Source organism: Erythrolamprus reginae, unplaced genomic scaffold (genome assembly GCF_031021105.1).
Source record: "Erythrolamprus reginae isolate rEryReg1 unplaced genomic scaffold, rEryReg1.hap1 H_50, whole genome shotgun sequence".
NCBI lineage: Eukaryota > Metazoa > Chordata > Lepidosauria > Squamata > Dipsadidae > Erythrolamprus > Erythrolamprus reginae.
This window is the reverse complement of record NW_027248507.1, coordinates 31,025-49,306: the sequence shown is the minus strand read 5'-3', so window position 1 is coordinate 49,306 and position 18,282 is coordinate 31,025. Positions and strand designations below refer to the sequence as shown.

Sequence of the window (18,282 nt, the reverse complement as noted above, 5' to 3'; positions counted from 1 at the left end):
CGGGCAATGGGGCAGGGCGGAGAAGCCAGGGGCGCATTTGGCCGGAGGCACCGTGCAGAGGCAGGGGCAGGGAGGTGCGGCAGTAGGTGCCTCCGGCCAAACGCGCCCCTGGCTTCTCCGCCCTGCCCCATTGCCCGCCCGATCTGCCCACTCTCCTCCGCCGCCTCTCGCCGCGGCACACCTGACGGTGTATCGTGGCACACTAGTGTGTATTGATTGTTTTTTAAGATAGCGGATTTTTAGTTATAGTTTTAACCATTAGGTTTGTATTGTATTGTTTTATTGCTGTTGTGAGCCACCCCGAGTCTTCGGAAAGGGACAGCATACAAGTCTAATAAATTATTATTATTATTATTATTATTATTATTATTATTATTATTCTAGGCAAAGACACAGATACAAGTCTTTCTGCTCAGTCCTTACATTTTCTAAAGGAGTGCTGTTTGTTTACTTTTATAAAAACTGATTTATGCCTCAATTGGATTAATCCTGCCTGCCTGCCTGCCTGCCTGCCTGCCTGCCTGCCTGCCTGCCTGCCTGCCTGCCTGCCTGCCTGCCTGCCTGCCTTTCTGTCTGTCTTTCTCATACACATAGAGAGACACAGACACACACTAATACAGTGGCTCCCCTACTTACGAACTTAATTCATTATGTGACCAGGTTCTTAAGTAGAAAAGTTTGTAAGAAGAAGCATTTTTTCTCATAAGAATCAATGTAAAAGCAAATAATATGTGTGATTGGGGAAACCACAGGGAGGGTGTAGACCCAGGAGATTCCTAGAGAGGCCCCATGGAGGCTTCTCCCCACCTTTTCTGGCCCTGTTTCCTCCCAGGAGTTTCCTACAGAGGCCTCACAGAGGCTTCTCCCTGCCTTTTCCGGTTACAGTTTCGGAGGCTTGGGTTTATAAGTGGAAAATGATTCTTGAGAAGAAAAAAAAATCTTGAACACCGGGTTCTTATCTAGAAAAGTTTGTAAGTAGAGGCATTCTTAGGTAGAGGTACCACTGTGTAGCAGTAGCATTTAGGCTTATATGCTGTCCCATAGTGCTTTCCAGCACTGTCTGGGCAATTTACAATGTAAGAATTATTTTCATATTGCCCTTAGCAGTCTGGACCATCATTTTACGAATCTCACAAAGTTGAGTTCAGTCAGAATCAAACTCCAGGTTGTGGGCAGAGTTTGCCTACAATACTGCACTTTAACCACTATGCTGCCAGGGCCCATCTGTAATCTATCAATCTATCATGATGTAATGAACTTTACAAATTAGACATTTCTGAGCAGAATTTTCAAGTCAGATTAATCAATATCACATCTGTACTTTGGAGCTTACCTGACAGTTGTGTTAAAGAATAGTCTGCTTCCAATCAAACATTTAGGATAATCTTTAAAATTGCCATTCAACACTTCCTCCCTTTTCCTAAATACTCCCTCAGAGACTGGGGGGAAAAAGGTGCAATAGCATTTTCACCAAAACTCATATGCTTTCAGTTTTCTAGCAATAGTTTCTTCCCATTCTTAAAAAGAACCACACTTAGCATTTTTTTCAGTCCAAGAAATGATTCTTCATTTTCTCCAAACTCCAGCATAATAATTAAACAATTCTTCACAATCTATATATGCAAAACTGTTATGTTTGCAAGTTGTTAGAATAAATGTGATCGCTGATTGGAGCAGGCGCGACCAAGAAGAAGCCCGCTAGCGCAACCAATGGGAAGCCGAGGCTCGACCAATAAGGAGCCTCTGGGCGCAACCAATAGGAAGCCCCGGCGCGAAGTCTTGAAACATTGTCACCAATCCCAGCGCTAGTAACAAAGTATATAAGGTGCGGTTTTGGCTGCTTGTTTTTTAAGTCGCTACCTGCCTGCGAGCTGGTCACTTTAGATGTTCCTGATTATTAAATAAAGAGCTGTTATCCTATTCATAGGCCTCCAGCCTCTGATTTAACAAAAACAATTATCCCTGAGTTTACTCTTTACTTTCTCGACAAAAGAGATGAACTGGCATACATTCATACTGGTAATAAAATTTATGGGGAAAATTGTTTTGCAAGTTTTTTTACTGTGCCTATAAGCTGTGGGAATAATTGAAAAGTTGGTACTGGTTGAATCCAGTTTTATTTCAACACTTCTAAAGGAATGACAACAGGCTACTTGGGGGCAAAAGTTGAATGGAGCATTTTCCTGCCTCTGTCTGCCCTCTGAAATGGATGCTTTTAACGGTAGCACTTCCCTTAATAAATCCACACCAGATGAACCCAGGGAAACACACAATCTCACCATGACTCTTTGTCTTCCACCAGATGAATTTTCTATACTACAAATATCCTTTCTGAGATTCACTACAAATGTATGAATTAGAGGTAATCCTGGACTTAAAATAGTTTGTTTAGTGACTAAAGTTACAATGACACCGAAAAATGTGACTTTTGACCATTTTTCAACGTTATTATGACCACTGCAGCATCCCCATGGTGACATGATCAAAATTCAGACACTGGGCAACTGACTCATATTTATGATGGTTGCAGTGTCGTGGGGTCATGTGATCACCTTTTGCAGCTTTCTGATAAGCAAAGTCAATGGGGAAGCCAGATTCACTAGCAACCGTGTTATTAACTTAGCATCTATTTATTTTATTTATTTTATTTATTTTATTTATTTTATTTATTTTATTTATTTTATTTATTTTATTTATTTTATTTATTTTATTTATTTTATTTATTTTATTTATTTTATTTATTTTATTTATTTTATTTATTTTATTTATTTTATTTATTTTATTTATTTTATTTATTTTATTTATTCATTTTTATTTATTTATTTATTTATTTTGTCCAATACACAATACATATTGAAGAGGATAGACATGAAGCATTATATATAAAGAAAAGATATAAAAGTAGAGAAGAGGATAAAGATATATGATATATGAGATAAGGAGAGACAATTGGATAGGGGACGAAAGGCAGACTAGTGCACTTATGTACGCCCCTTACTGACCTCTTAGGAACCTGGAGAGGTCAATCGTGGATAGTCTAAGGGAGAAATGTTGGGGGTTAGGGGTTGACACTACTGAGTCCGGTAATGAGTTCCACGCTTCGACAACTCGATTGCTAAAGTCATATTTTTTACAGTCAAACTTGGAGCGATTAATATTAAGTTTGAATTTGTTGTGTGCTCTTGTGTTGTTGCGGTTGAAGCTGAAGTAGTCATTGACAGGCAGGACATTGCAGCATATGATTTTGTGAGCAATACTTAGATCGTGTTTTAGGCGTCGTAGTTCTAAGCTTTCTAGACCTTAACAACTGTGATGAGAGACTTCTGGTTCCTTCTTCGGCGTGATCAGGAGCTGGGACCATGTCCTCTATTGCCCGCTCCGAATATTCCATGCCTGAGGGTCTGAATTAGGACTTAAGCCCCACTGTAGAGGGGACAAAGTGAAGAGGAACTGCCAGGAGGGTAGAAGGGAAGGGAGATGCACAAACCCTTCGCCAACAGTGCAGAGCTCCAATAGAAAATATGGCTGCCAGGAAGCCGAAGAAGAGCCAGAACCAACAAGATTGAGTAGGAAGAAAAGTGAGTTACCGTATTTGCTACTTAAGATGAAAAAGATTGTTTGCATGAAAATAGTGAATGAAAACATTTGGGAAAGAGGAGGGGAAAAAAAACAACTGTGGTGAGAAATGGGGCAAAACTCACTTAACAACTGTCTCAATTTGCAACTTAAATTTTGGGCTGAGATGTGATCAAAAGGAGAGAATTACCTATAACTTCAATAATTTGCAGATAGAGAGAAAGTAGTCCAAAATCTTAAAAACATCAGGATTGGATGTCTCTGAGAAAGAGACAAAACCCAGTCAGGTTGTTACCAGACTAAACCAAGAGCAACCCAACACTGACAGCTTCTCTTCCCAAGTCCATATGTTATTTGTTGTGAAAACTGTCATATTACTTATTTCAGTGTTTGTTGTGGTTGGGTTTTGTTTTCAGGAAACAAACCATGTTATGGTGCTTGCCCTTTTGCAAATTCAAATAAAGGCTAATCCAGCAATTCCAGAGAAATCAAACCTGTACATTGTTTGGAAAGTGGTGTATCTTATATTAACTTCCCTAGTTAGCATTATTTTTCAGGCTCTCATCTTGTGGTTTTATTTCTTTTTCTTTCAGAAATAATCAGGCAAATCCTAGTTATTTGTTTTTATTCAAAAATTTTATTCAATTGTATTTGTATTTATTGTGCAAATCCTGCAAAAGTTTTATTTATTTATTTTTATTTATTTATTTTGTCCAATACACAATGAGGATTTTAGTGGGTATATATCTATATACACATAGTAAAATACATGATGAAGGTTATAGAGGAGATACTCATAGTAAAATATATCTAAGAAATAATAGAAAAGAAGGTATAGTAATAGAACATATCAATGAAAGAATAGAAGAAGAGATATAGGAACAGAAGAAAGGTATAGGAGATATAGGAGTGCAATAGGACAGGGGACGGAAAGCACTCTAGTGCACTTGTACTCGCCCCTTACTGACCTCTTAGGAATCTGGATAGGTCAACCGTAGATAATCTAAGGGTAAAGTGTTGGGGGTTTGGGGATGACACTATGGAGTCCGGTAATGAGTTCCACTCTTCGACAACTCGGTTACTGAAGTCATATTTTTTACAGTCAAGTTTGGAGCGGTTAATATTAAGTTTAAATCTGTTGTTTGCTCTTGTGTTGTTGTGGTTGAAGCTGAAGTAGTCGCCGACAGGCAGGACGTTGCAGCATATGATCTTGTGGGCAATACTTAGATCTTGTTTAACGCGTCTTAGTTCTAAACTTTCTAGACCCAGGATTGAAAGTCTAGTCTTGTAGGGTATTCTGTTTTGAGTGGAGGAGTGAAGGGCTCTTCTGGTGAAGTATCTTTGGACATTTTCAAGGGTGTTAATGTCTGAGATGCGATATGGGTTCCAAACAGATGAGCTGTATTCGAGGATGGGTCCAATATTGACTAGATTTACTACAAAATACTTGATTCGTTGTGTCTTTATTTTATTTTATTTTGGTACTTTCAAGGCAGTTTATAACTGCTGGCGACAGCTTGGACAAGGCTCTGCAATTTTATTGACAAGATCTTTCAGAAGTGGTTTGTCATGGCTTCCTTCCTAAGGCAGAGAGAAAGTGACTGACCCAAGGTGAGCCAGCTGGCTATGTGCCTAAGGCAGAAATCAGGGTCGTCGCATTTCAAGCCTGGTGCCTTAATCACTACATCAAAATGCTTACTATTAAGTTTTACTGATGAATAAAAAGGAATTCCCATTCTCTATTTACTAATCAACCCTTTCTCAAGCAGGATAAAATTTATGCTGTGGTATTGTGTTTTTTTTAAAGCGGAACTTGAAGATCCATTAACCACAGCTTGCTAGAAAACAGGAGACATCAATTGTATTTGTAATTAATTTTAAAACTGACTAGATGTTTTATTCTTAATAAAATATCATTCCTTGTTATATCAGGCTTCCTTGTGATATAGGATAACATAAGGTAGTGTGCATACAATTGGGATACTCTTTTTGGGATGATATTGGTATATTCAAACTCAGAAACTTTTGCTAATTTATTCTAATAATAATAATAATAATAATAAAATAATTAATAAATAATAAATATAGAAATGTTCTAATTCTACAATCTGTATTTACTGAAATGTATTAGTGGATCCTAAGCTACTATCTGTTTTGTGAAACTCAGGAGAAATGAATTTTAAAATGAAAGCAACATTCATTTATAATTAAGTTTCTATGCCACCCATCTTGCCAAGATAAGTTATGTTGGTATTGCTTCAGATTAATCCAAGAATGAATGGTAAAAAATAACTCTGCTTCTTAATTACCTGAAGAGAATGCTAATTCATTTTCTCTTGCTACTTTCTTTAGGGGGTAAGGAAAATATATAAAGCACAAAAAATTAAGAGCAAAAGCAAAAATAAGCCAAAATAGGAAAAGACATGGTTAGCTCATCTTGTATCTTGGCATATTGTTGCAAAACACTCTTGTTTTCACCATTTTCAGGCATAGATTTGCATGCTATGTTTTGTCCTTTAAATGCCTTTTCTTTGTTTAGGAATCCATGAATTAAATAATTATGCTAGCTGATGGTACTATAGAAACATAGAAGTCTGACGGCAGAAAAAGACCTCATGGTCCATCTAGTCTGCCCTTATACTATTTTCTGGTACTATAATTGTATTAATCTTGCTGTGTCTAAACTAATCCCCCCCCATGACTCCATTTTAACTTGTTAGTATTTATTTATCTATTTATCTATTTATCTATTTATCTATTTATCTATTTATCTATCTATCTATCTATCTATCTATCTATCTATCTATCTATCTATCTATCTATCTATTGGATTTATTTGCCGCCCCTCTCCGTAGACTCGGGGCAGCTAACAACAGTGACAAAAAACAGCATGTAACAATCCAATATTAAACAACTAAAAAAAGCCCTTATTATAAAACCAAACTTACATACAAATATACCATGCATAAATTGTAAGGCCTAGGGGGAAAGAATATCTCAGTTCCCCCATGCCTGATGGCAGAGGTGGGTTTTAAGAAGCTTACAAAAGGCAAGGAGGGTGGGGGCAATTCTAATCTCTGGGGGGAGTTGGTTCCAAAGGGCTGGGGCTGCCACAGAGAAGGCTCTTCCCCTGGGTCCCGCCAAACGACATTGTTTAGTTGACGGGACCCGGAGAAGGCCCACTCTGTGGGACCTAACTGGTCGCTGGGATTCGTGGGATTTTAAAAACTGATTTTGCAAATGGAATATTGGAAAGCTTGGACATGTTTTCTGGATCGGAAAATTAGGACACTCACCACAAAGAGACCCAGTTTGGTGTAGTCGTTAAGACACTAGATGAAAAACTAGAAAACTGTGAGTTCTAGTTCCACTTTAGCCATGAAAACCAGGTGGGTGACCTTGGACCAGTCATTCTCCTCTTCTGTCCAAATATTGCATGAATTCTTAGACTTCTGTTAAAATGATCCACTTTAATAATAGATACTTTTGTTAGAGGGTCATAAATTGAAATTATAAATAAATAATTATGATTACAGTATTTTTCAGTTTATAAGATGCACTTTCTCTCCCCCAAAGTGGGTGAAAATGCCTGTGTGTTTTATAGAGAGAATGATGCTGAAGCCCTGCACATCCACCAAGGATGGGTTCTAATTTACCTTGCTGCTGACTCGCTTTATTTCAAACCATGTGGCCGTGCCTCATGTGCATGTGCACATGCGCAGTACAAAAGATATTAAAAAAATACAAAAACAAGATGCATGTATATTGCCAGAAACTCGGCTTCTGAGCATGCACAATAGAAAAAAACCCAGAAATAAATTTGATTTTTTTTTTAAAATCTGATTTTTTTTTTAAAGAGTTGGTTGCACCCATGGACTGGCACCAACCGAACTGGTTCCCTGACATCATTGTGACCTCACCAGCAGGTTGCCACCAGTTTGGGTGAACCGGTCTGAACCAGGAGGAACTCTGGCTCCTATCCTTCAGCCTCTGCCTCCCAGCAATTTGTCTCCTTGCAGCAAACAGCCTTGTTAGCATCAGCATAGCCTGATTTAGCACGAGCAGCTGATTGGTGGTTGGATAGGCCTCCCAGGAATACTGCTGATCAGCTGCTCCAAGGTGCAGAGATCGCTGCCACCCATCACCATCGTCGCCGCCCATGCTGCCTTCACATGGAAGCCAAAAATGGGGCACACAGAGACCGAAAATGGGGCATGTGGTGATGGCAATAGGCAGTGATGGACGGTAACAATCCCCACAGCCTGGAACAGCTGATCAAGGGTATTCCAGGAAGCTGATCCAACTGCCAGTCAGCTGCTCATGCTAAATCAGGCTGTGCTGAAGCTGACTAGACTGTTTGCTGTTTGCTGCAATGAGGCAAATTGCTGGGAGGCAGAGTCATATTTTATTTTTGTTTTCCTCCCAAAAGCAATATGTGCATCTTATGGTTTGGAGCATCTTATAGTGCAAAAAATACCGTATTTTAAAATAGAGAGCTAATTTGGTCTAGTGGTTATGGCATCAGGTGAGAAACCACGAGACCTTGAGTCCAAAGTACCCGAAGGCCAAGCAAGGAATAATGGATGGAAATTGATCAAGGAGAAATTCAACCTAGAAATAAGGAAGAACTTTCTGACAGTGAGAACAATCAACCAATGGAGCAACTTGCCATTCAAAGTTGTGGGAACCTCATCACTTGAGACTTTCAAGAAGAGATTGGACTGCCATTTGTCACACAGGGTCTCCTGTGTGCCTTAACAAATTAACCAGCATTCTATGCAATTTCCAAAAGTCCTCATGATTTAGTTTTGGTATGCGCTGTCACTAGTACAATTTATAGCTGTCCTTGAATTTAATACACTGTACCATTACTGTTCTGCCGGGCTCTATGGTATGAGCCTCCTGAAAATTCAAGGGTAAAAAATTCAGACACACACATACTTGAAAATTCAAAACCAATGTTTTTTATCACAAAATTCAAAAGAAACAAAGCACCCTTTTTGTATTGCAAAGAGCGCTTTTCCCAAAACAAACTTGTAGGCTGTAAAAACCCCTTAAACAGTCCTTAAGTACTTAGCTAGCAGCTATGAAGAAACGTCACAGCCCTCCTTCTTCAAGTTGAAACACACACGCTTTGCTCTGCCTTGGTTTCAAAAGTCTTGAAAAATCAACAAACAGAGTCCTGAAACAACAAGTCACAGTCCAAACCAGTACGATCATATAATCTCCACACTGTGAGGCCAGCACTCTGCCAATTTAACAGCAGCCCTAATTACTTGAACCCCACCCAACCACAGGTGGACTCAATTATCTCCTATAATACTTTTGAAGCTGTTCACTCCTATGCATAGCTCTACGCATGCATGGGTCTATCATTATTTCCTCGTCCGAATCTAAGGAAGGTAAGGATGATTGACTTCTTCCTGGGCTGCCTTCCAAGTCCCCCTCCTCCATCTCACCGTCACTTCCTTCTGCAGAGGACAATTCACTGTCTGACTCTGTCGGCAGCAAAACAGGCCTATGACATGTTGATGTTTCCCCCGCATCTACCTCCTCAGCCCTTGGGGCAGGAGCTCGGCCAGAGCTAACCACAACTATTACTGTTTATTTCTGTATGAATTCTTATTAAAGTTCTTTATCATATCCTATCTTCCCATTGTTCCTGGCTTCATCCACCTTTTCCGGCTGTGAACCAAATGCTGATTTACAATCTGGTTAAAATTTAATAGAACAGCATCCAAGTTACAGAAATGTGCATAGAAAATATGCCCGAGATAAGCTTTCCATTACAATGTAATTAAACTAGAAGAGAGAGCACTGCCCCTTTAAAAAAATATTTCAGAACTAGATTCCAAAATACTATGGGCAGCATTTTTTCTTTCTTTCTTCCAGAAGATTAACTGTTAGTTTATATTTAGCAACAGAGTGTTTTTTTAAAAAAATGCACTACTTGAGAGGCCTATTGGAGGAAAGCAAACAACATTCACATTGATTTGCAGACCAAGGAAATAAACGATGATCATTAAATATTCACAACTTGATTCTCCTTTTACATGGCTGGTGTTTCCAATGTCAATTTCTGTTTACACTCAGTAAGCATTCTACACTAATGGAAACTGAAGGTTTAGCATATCTCTATTCATCTGCACAACACTACTGGACAGGAAAGGGAAACAAATATTAGGTATCAGTGTTCAATACTGTTTATTTCCAAATTGATTTTCAAATGGTATTTCCTGTTTTTAATGCCTGACCTAAAATTTATTACTATGTGCAGACTGCAGATCAATGTGCAATGTTTTTATGACCCACTGAAAACCACTGAAAATAGGCTATATATTAAAAATGCATGCACCACACCATGAAAACATCGCATAGCTTCAACAGACTTGTTGGTTCAAGGAAAGAGAACCCTGTTTACATTTTGAGCCAGATCACACTGACATTCAACCATCTGCCATTGTAATAGGCAGCCCATTTGTAAGCATGAGTTGTCCATAAATTGAATGTTCTTAATCCAGGGACTGCCTGTATGTAGACTACTTCACCTTCAACCGCAGCAATACATGAGTACGTAATAGATTCAAACTAAATGTAAACCGTTCCAAACTTTACTGCAGAAAATACGACTTCAGCAATAGAGTGATCAATGACTGGAATGCACTCCCTGACTTTGTGGTTTCTTCCCCAAACACCAAAAACTTTAATCTTAATTTGACCTCTCCCCATTTCTAAGAAGTCTGCAAGGGGCGTGCATAAGCACACCACTGTGCTTACCCTCCCTGTCCTACTGTCCTATTTTATCATTACTTTTTACTTATGTTATGTTTATACAAACTAATACTATCCTATACATGTTTGACAAGCAAACAAACAAACAAACAAATTTGGTTATCCTAGTGTTATTTCCAAGTTTTCATGGCAAGCCATAAATACTATCCATTCAATGAGCTATGGAGTCCTTGGTGCTCTTTGAGCTTGTTGTTATCCTGAAGACTTTTTATTACCCAGCTAGGTAACATCATCAACCTACTTTATGTTTTCATTTTATATTCTTATATGTTTTCTATAGATTACCAAATTTAATTAAAATCTGGGACTAATTGCTGACAAAAATAGTAAATATAGAAAAAGAAGTACACTTGTTTTTTCCCTTCTTTATGTAGTTTCATCTAGAATTTATTTTACAGAATTTATTTTGAATTACTGATACTAGGCAATTGTCACTAAAGGACATTTTGCAAGCTACCAAAAGTGTTTTGAATGCCATATAGTCCCTTGGCTTAATTATGTATGGTTGTATTGTGGCTATTTATGTTATTATATTATAGTTTATGTTATACTGAAATTTTTATAAGTTGCAATAGTCTCATAACTAAGCAATTATTTCATTCTTTTTTTTTTACCAATAGTGGTTCCTTGTTTAAGATTTAAAGATCAGCCTTCTCTCTCCTTATTCTTGTTTTAGATTCCATTGGTGGGCCCTTTCCTGCTTCCTCTCATAGATGCCACCATAAGCAAAAGCACTGTCTACCCATCTCACAGTGTGGCACTCTCTCTGTCAGCCCACTACTTTTTCATCCTCGGACCAAGGGGTCACAGATCATTATGGATACCTCTCAGAAAGTGGTCAAGCGACAGGCAAGTTTCTGCAACGCCATCACCTTCAGCAACAGGCCAATAGTCATCTATGAGCAAATCAGACTTAAGGTGAGTTGGTGCTTCTTTCCACTTCTGTGTTTTTAAACTCAAACATTGGTTTGTTATGCCAGCCTTTGCAATATTTTCTCATAAGTTTCCATACTAAAGGACAATCTATATTTTGCAGAAACAATTTGATTGGTTGAGTTGGTATGTTCTGAGTTCTCTCAATTTAGCAGGAAGGTGTCTCATCTCTGTTATGGTGCCTGTTCACTTGAATGAAGTTGTCCATAAGATCTTGATTTTTTTTCTTTTTTTCCTCTTTTCACGAGAAAAGATGGAGCATTTAGAGATTAAACCTTCTGTTCAGAGAGCAAATGTTCCTTTAAAATTGTTAATATCTTGAGAAAATTTTCGTTGTTAGCAAATTGGACTATCAATTTTGGTCCAGAACCTTTTTCATCTATATATTTCAATAACAAAGGTAGAGCTAGGAATATGATTTATCTTTACAATTGATGGTGCAGCAAGAAATTATTTGCTCAGATAAGGAACTTTACTCAGCCACAGGAAATAGTAATGCAGTAATCCCCCACTACTTCACGGTTCATCTTTTGCGGATTCGCTACTTCACAGGTTTTCAAAGGGGGCTTAAATCCATTAAATCTATTGAAAATTTTAAATCCATTAAAAATTCATAAAATTCTTTTAATGTACTGCTGTACTCTATTAAAGAAACTGGTAGGATATCACATGTAGTTTCAGCTGAGAAACATTATAGAATGGCTGTTTAATGCAAAGGGTGGGTTTTAAAAGTCCAAATACTCGTTAAATACATTAAAAAATATCTTTCCTCTACTTCAGTGTTTCCCAACCTTTTTTGAGCCGCGGCACATTATTCATATTTTCAAAATCCTGGGGAACATTGAAAGGGGGGGCGGAGCGGGGGGCGGGGGGGCGGAGCGGGGGGCGGGCTAAAGAAAAGTTTGGACAAAAAACCCCTCTCTCTTCCTCCCTTTCGCTATATTTCTCCCTCTTTCTCTCTTTTCCTTCCTTCCCTTCTTTCTCTCTCTCCATCCCTCTTTCTTTCTTTCTCTTTTTTGCTCTCTTTCTCTCTCCCTCCTTCCCTTCCTCTATGTCTTTCTCTCTCCCTTGCTCTCTCTCTCTCTGTCTCTCTTGCTATCTCTTTCTTGCTTTTCTCTCTCTCTCTTGCTCTCTCTCTCTCTTTCACTGTCTTGCTATATGTCTCTTTCTTTCTCTTTGCCTCTCTTGCTATCTCTCTTTCTTTCTCTTTCTCTCTCTCTGTCTCTCTTGCTATGTCTCTCTTTCTTTCTCTTTCTCTCTCTCTGCCTCTCTTGCTAAGTCTCTCTTTTTCTCTTGCTATGTCTCTCTTTCTTTTTTTTTCTCTGCCTCTCTTGCTATGTCTCTCTTTCTCTCTCTCTTTCTCTCTCTCTCTTTCTCTGCTTCTCTTGCTGTCTCTCTTTCTTGCTCTGTCTCTCTTTCTCTGCCTCTCCTATATGTCTCTCTTTCTCTCTCTCTCTCAGCTGACTGCAAGCGGGAGCCCTGACGGCGGCAGCTGGACGTGGTGCTGGACACTGTATATGCCAGGCCCGCAGCACCAGCATGTACGACGTCCAGCAGCACGTCCAACTGCCACCGTCAGGGCTCCCGCTTGCAGTCAGCTAAGAGAGAGAGAGAGCGCGCTCCCTCTCGCCGCCGCCATCTCCCTGCGACTGCCGGCGGCCTCTGCAGCCATCCCCCCCGCTCCTACCGCCAGTGCCCTCCCGCCGGGCAACAAAGGACACTTGCCACCGACGCCAGAGAAGTTCCAGCTGGGCGGGGCGCTGCCGGTACTTCCGTCCTGGGGCTACCGCTCGCAGCTGTCCCTCGGCTCCTGCTCGATGCCGCGGTTTTCGGCTCTCCTGCTGGGCTCCAAAGAAGGAAGGCGGGAAAAAGGCGCGAAGAATGGAGCTCTCCTTCTTCCTGCCTTCCTTCTTTGGAGCCCAGCAGGAGAGCCGAAAACCACGGCATCGAGCAGGAGCCGAGGGACAGCTGCGAGCGGGAGTCCCAGGACGGAAGTACCGGCAGCGCCCCGCCCAGCTGGAACTTCACGGCACACCTAGCCCTGTCTCGCGGCACACCAGTGTGCCGCGGCACACCGGTTGGGAAACGCTGCTCTACTTCACGGAAATTCCTTTTTCACGGGTGGTCTTGGAATGCATCCCCCGCGAAAAATGAGGGATCACTGTACCAATAACTGGTCTTTCTTCATATAAAATCTCTACTTGTCCATTTTGTTTTGACTGCTGGAATGGAGGGCTAAATATTTTTTGTTTCTCCATATGTGTAACCTTCATTTTAAATTGTCCTTGCACTTTTCCATTATAGGATGTGAAAAAGTATACAAGTATATTATATTAAATAAATGTGGAACCACTATTCATATTTCGTTGAATGATGTTTCAGTAATAGTAAAAATCCTTATTTAAACAAGTGTTTAAGTAAAAAAAACCAATGCCACGCTGCTTGAACAGTATTACTACACTTTATTTTAGTTATTAAAAAATTACTCTGTTTTCATTTAGAAGCACCATATCTTGGAATTATCTCTGTTTTATCATTGCAACTTTACTGGTGGATTCACAGGTTGCTATATTTTATTTAACCCCCTCCCCCCAATGATTACTGCATTGTCCAATCTCTGCAGCTGCAGATTTGTAAAATAATTCTTGTTTAACCTGCTCTCTGGAAAACTGAATTAAGGAATTTAATTCTTTAAATTGTTAAAAGTGTAAATAGATTGCTTGAAAAGAATTCTTTTACACTTGGAGTACTAGATGAAGATGAATTAAATATAAAAATATTTGATGTTATTTAGGCATGGATGGGACAGCAAAATATATGTCTTGACTGCATCAAGTAACAACAAATAGATGTTTGCCAGGAACAGGCAGGTTAGATTTATAGACAAAGATTTCATTGTATGGATTAAACTATGCTAACAATGGAATTTCTGTGAAATTGCCTCCAGACCATTCCAGTTACCATGATGATTGGGAATGACACACAACCTATTATTATAATATTTTGTATCACATCCCCATTCCTCTCAAAAACAGACCTCATAACATATTGTATTCATATTTCCACACTTCGTGCAAGGACAGTTTCTTCCTCCATATATCGCCACCATGAGATTATTAGCTGTGTTAAACTTCCTTCCATTCATATTCCTAATACTATGCATACCTAATAAAGAGCCAAAGTATGTATGTATGTATGTATGTATGTATGTATGTATGTATGTATGTGTCTACCTACCTACCTACCTACCTATCTACCTATCTATCTATCTATCTATCTTCTATTGGATTTGTATCTTGCCTCTCTCTGAGGACTTGGGGTAGCTTACAGCAGTGTTTCCCAACCAGTGTGCCGCGGCACACTAGTGTGCCGCGAGACACTGCCAGGTGTGCCGCGGAGCTAGGGAAGCTCCAGCTGGGCAGGGCGCTGCTGGTGCCGACCTGGAGCGCCCGCTCGCAGCTGTCCCCCGGCTCCTGCCAGATGCCGCGGTTTCCGGCGCTCTCCTGCTGGGCCCCAAAGAAGGAAGGCAGGAAGAAGAAGGAGAGCTTCATTCTTCGTGCCTTTTTCCCGCCTTCCTTCTTTGGGGCCCAGCAGGAGAGTGCCGGAAACCATGGCATCGGGCAGGAGAGGACAGGAGAGAGCGCGGGCCGGGCGGGTGCGCAGAGGCGGTCCGGGGCTGGGGAGCGTGCGGGGGTTGCCCTTTTGGTTTGCGGCTGCAAGCGCGGCTCCCCGGGGCAGGCAGCTTCCCTCCCCGTGCCTTTCCCAGCTGCAGCCGCACCCCCCCCGCTCCCCCCGCCAGTGCCCTCCCGCCGGGCCCCAAAGGACACTTGCCGCTGAAGCCAGAAAAGCTCCAGCTGGGCGGGACGCTGCCAGTGCCTCCGACCTGGGGCTCCCACTCGCAGTGCCCCGCCCAGCTGGAGCTTCCCTGGCGTCAGCGGCAAGTGTCCTTTGGGGCCCGGCGGGAGGGCACTGGCGGGGAGAGCGGGGGGTGTGACTGCAGCGGCCGCAGGCAGTCGCGGGGAGATGGCGGCAGCGAGAGGGAGCTCCAGGCGGCGGGAGCTCTCTCTCTCTCTCTCTCTCAGCTGACTGCAAGCGGGAGCCCTGACGGTGGCGATTGGACGTGCTGCTGGACGCCATACTGCTGGCGCTGCGGGCTTGGCATATATGGCGTCCAGCAGCACGTCCAGCTGCCGTCAGGGCTCCCGCTTGCAGTCAGCTGAGAGAGAGAGAGAAAGAAAGAGAGACATATAAGAGAGGCGGAGAGAGAGAGAGAGAGAGAGACAGCAAGAGAGGCAGAGAAAGAGAGACAGAGCGAGAAAGAGAGACAGCAAGAGAGGCAGAGAGAGGCAGAGAAAGAGAGAGAAAGAGAGACATAGCAAGAGAGGCAGAGAGAGAGAAAGAAAGAAAGAAAGAAAGAAAGAGAGACATAGCAAGAGAGAAAGAGAGACATAGCAAGAGAGGCAGAGAGAGAAAGAGAAAGAAAGAGAGACATAGCAAGAGAGGCAGAGAGAGAAAGAGAAAGAAAGAGAGACATAGCAAGAGAGAAAGAGAGACATAGCAAGAGAGGCAGAGAGAGAAAGAGAAAGAGAGACATAGCAAAAGAGAAAGAGAGACATAGAAAGAGAGGCAGAGAGAGAGAAAGAAAGAAAGAGAGACATAGCAAGAGAGACAGAGAGATAGTAAGAGAGGCAAAGAAAGAAAGAGACATATAGCAAGAGACAGTGAAAGAGAGGGAGAGCAAGAAAGAGAGAAAAAAGCAAGAAAGAGATAGCAAGAGAGACAGAGAGCAAGGGAGAGAGAAAGACATAGAGGAAGGGAAGGAGGGAGAGAGAAAGAGCAAAAAAGAGAGGAAGAAAGAAAGAAAGAGGGATGGAGAGAGAGAAAGAAGGGAAGGAAGGAAAAGAGAAAAAGAGGGAGAAATAGAGCGAAAGGGAGGAAGAGAGAGGGTTTTTTGTCCAAACTTTTCTTTAGCCCACTCCCCCCCTGCCCCCCCTTTCAATGTTCCCCAGGATTTTGAAAATATGAATAATGTGCCGCGGCTCAAAAAAGGTTGGGAAACACTGGCTTACAACATGTGAAAAACAATATTATTCTGAAATCCAATAATAAGTAAAACCGTCTAAAACCCCTAACTTAATTTAAAAACAGTCACTTCCAATCCGCCAGCATACTTTCAATCCAACATACATTCATCCATAGGCAGGGGCTGAGGATTAGTGTTCCTAGGCACCAGTGAATCTTCAAATTCTTACAGAAGGCAAAGAGGGTGGGGGCAGTACAAATCTCTGGGGGCAGCTGATTCCAGAGGGCCGGGAGCCCCACAGAGAAGGCTCTTCCCCTGCCAAGCAACATTGTCTAGTTGACGGGACCTGGAGAAGGCCAACTCTGTGAGACCTGACCAGTTGCTGGGGCCCATGTGGCAGAAGGTGGTCCCAGGGGTGGGCAGCAGGGGGCACAGGGCGGAACGCAGTTCCACCAGCAGAAATGAAGCTGCATGCCTAGGTTCAGCTGACCGGCGGCAGTCACTTCCGGGATTACCGGTCTTGGCTGGGCTCTCCTTTTTCTCCCTGCTGCTGCTGCATCTGTGCTCCTTGCTTTTTTCCTCTTTCTTCCTTTCTGGCCTCAGACGAGCTTCCCTCTCTCCTGCCCGGCTCCCCTCCAGCCTCACATGGACACCTCCTGAGACCAGGAAGGAAGAAAGAGGAAAAAAGCAAGGGGCGTGCAGCAGAAGCAGCAGGGGGGAAAAAGGAGAGCTGAGCCGCATCAAAGTAGTCTGGGCTGCGGGCTCCTCTCACTCTGCTTGCAGCTGAGATGAAAAGGCATCATGCGACAATAATAACCTTGTAACTCTCCATCAACTTTCTGATATTTTTAAATCCCTCGCCCTCCCATCCTCCTCCTCAGAAAGCGGCAGGGAGATCGGCACTGGCAGGAGTTGCAGGGGGCCCTTTTCCTCCTTCCTCTTTTCTCAAGAGCTAATCAGCACCTGTTCACCTAGCTTCCCAGCCTGAGGCAGGGGACAACCCAGGAAGGAGAGCATGGGAAGCACTAAGCAAATTGTCACCACAGCGAACGACACTGGTGAGGTTGTAAGTTGAGGACTTAACAGTTCACTTGAACAATGATGATCGTTCAAGCCTCTCCCACCTGGTTACATGGCCGGCAAGCCATTCCTACCCAGTCACATGAGCATCAAGCCACACCCACAAAATAAGCCACTCCCACAGTGTGGCAGTAAAAATTTTGGCTGCCCGTTACTGGGTGGTCCTGTAAGTAATCTGGTTCGATGCCATGTATTGCCATTATATTGATCTTGTTCTGTTTTCCCTCTTTTAGATCACAAAGAAGCAGTGTTGTTGGAGTGGAGCTCTTCGACTGGGATTTACATCCAAGGATCCCTCTAGGATTAACCCAGAAACTCTTCCCAAGTATGCATGCCCAGATCTGGTTTCTCAAAGTGGATTTTGGGCAAAGGCCCTTCCAGAAGAGTTTGCAAACGAAGGAAATATCATAGCATTCTGGGTGGATAAAAAAGGACGTGTATTTTATCGTGTGAATGATTCTGCTGCCATGTTGTTCTTCAGCGGGGTGAGGACAACTGAGCCATTGTGGGCTTTGATTGATGTCTATGGACTCACTCGTGGAGTGCAACTATTAGGTAGGTACAATAAAGCATTGTTATACATTGCTAGAGTACATCCTTGTATTCTTGAGAAGAAATACTTTAATTCTCGCCTTATCTGAATTAGTAACGACTCTCCAGTGGCTGAACCACAGAATCAGGCCATTTCTAGTGGTGTGAGTTTATGAAACAGTATAGCCATCCATGCATTTTTATCTCTTGATTTTTTTTTTCTAACTCCATATACTGTTATGCTTATCTTCTTGTTTCTTGTTCTCATTCCAAAAGTCAAATAGATCAAGAGCAATACAGCAGATTGTCAGTACACCTTATAAGTTTGCTTTTGGCATAAACTGTTA

The 18,282-nt window shown here is 41.8% G+C and overlaps 1 protein-coding gene across 1 annotated transcript in view; it reads left to right on the top strand.

Moving 5' to 3' along the window:
* LOC139155744 (E3 ubiquitin-protein ligase NEURL1-like) overlaps positions 1-18,282 on the top strand; it is a gene marked incomplete at its 3' end in the record, with an annotated part of 158,951 nt that overhangs the window by 110,580 nt on the left and 30,089 nt on the right. Inside the window, exons 2-3 of the mRNA XM_070731017.1 lie at positions 11,045-11,286; positions 17,638-17,959. Coding sequence (XP_070587118.1) covers positions 11,045-11,286; positions 17,638-17,959 — 564 coding nt within the window. The remainder of the gene's footprint in view (positions 1-11,044; positions 11,287-17,637; positions 17,960-18,282) is intronic.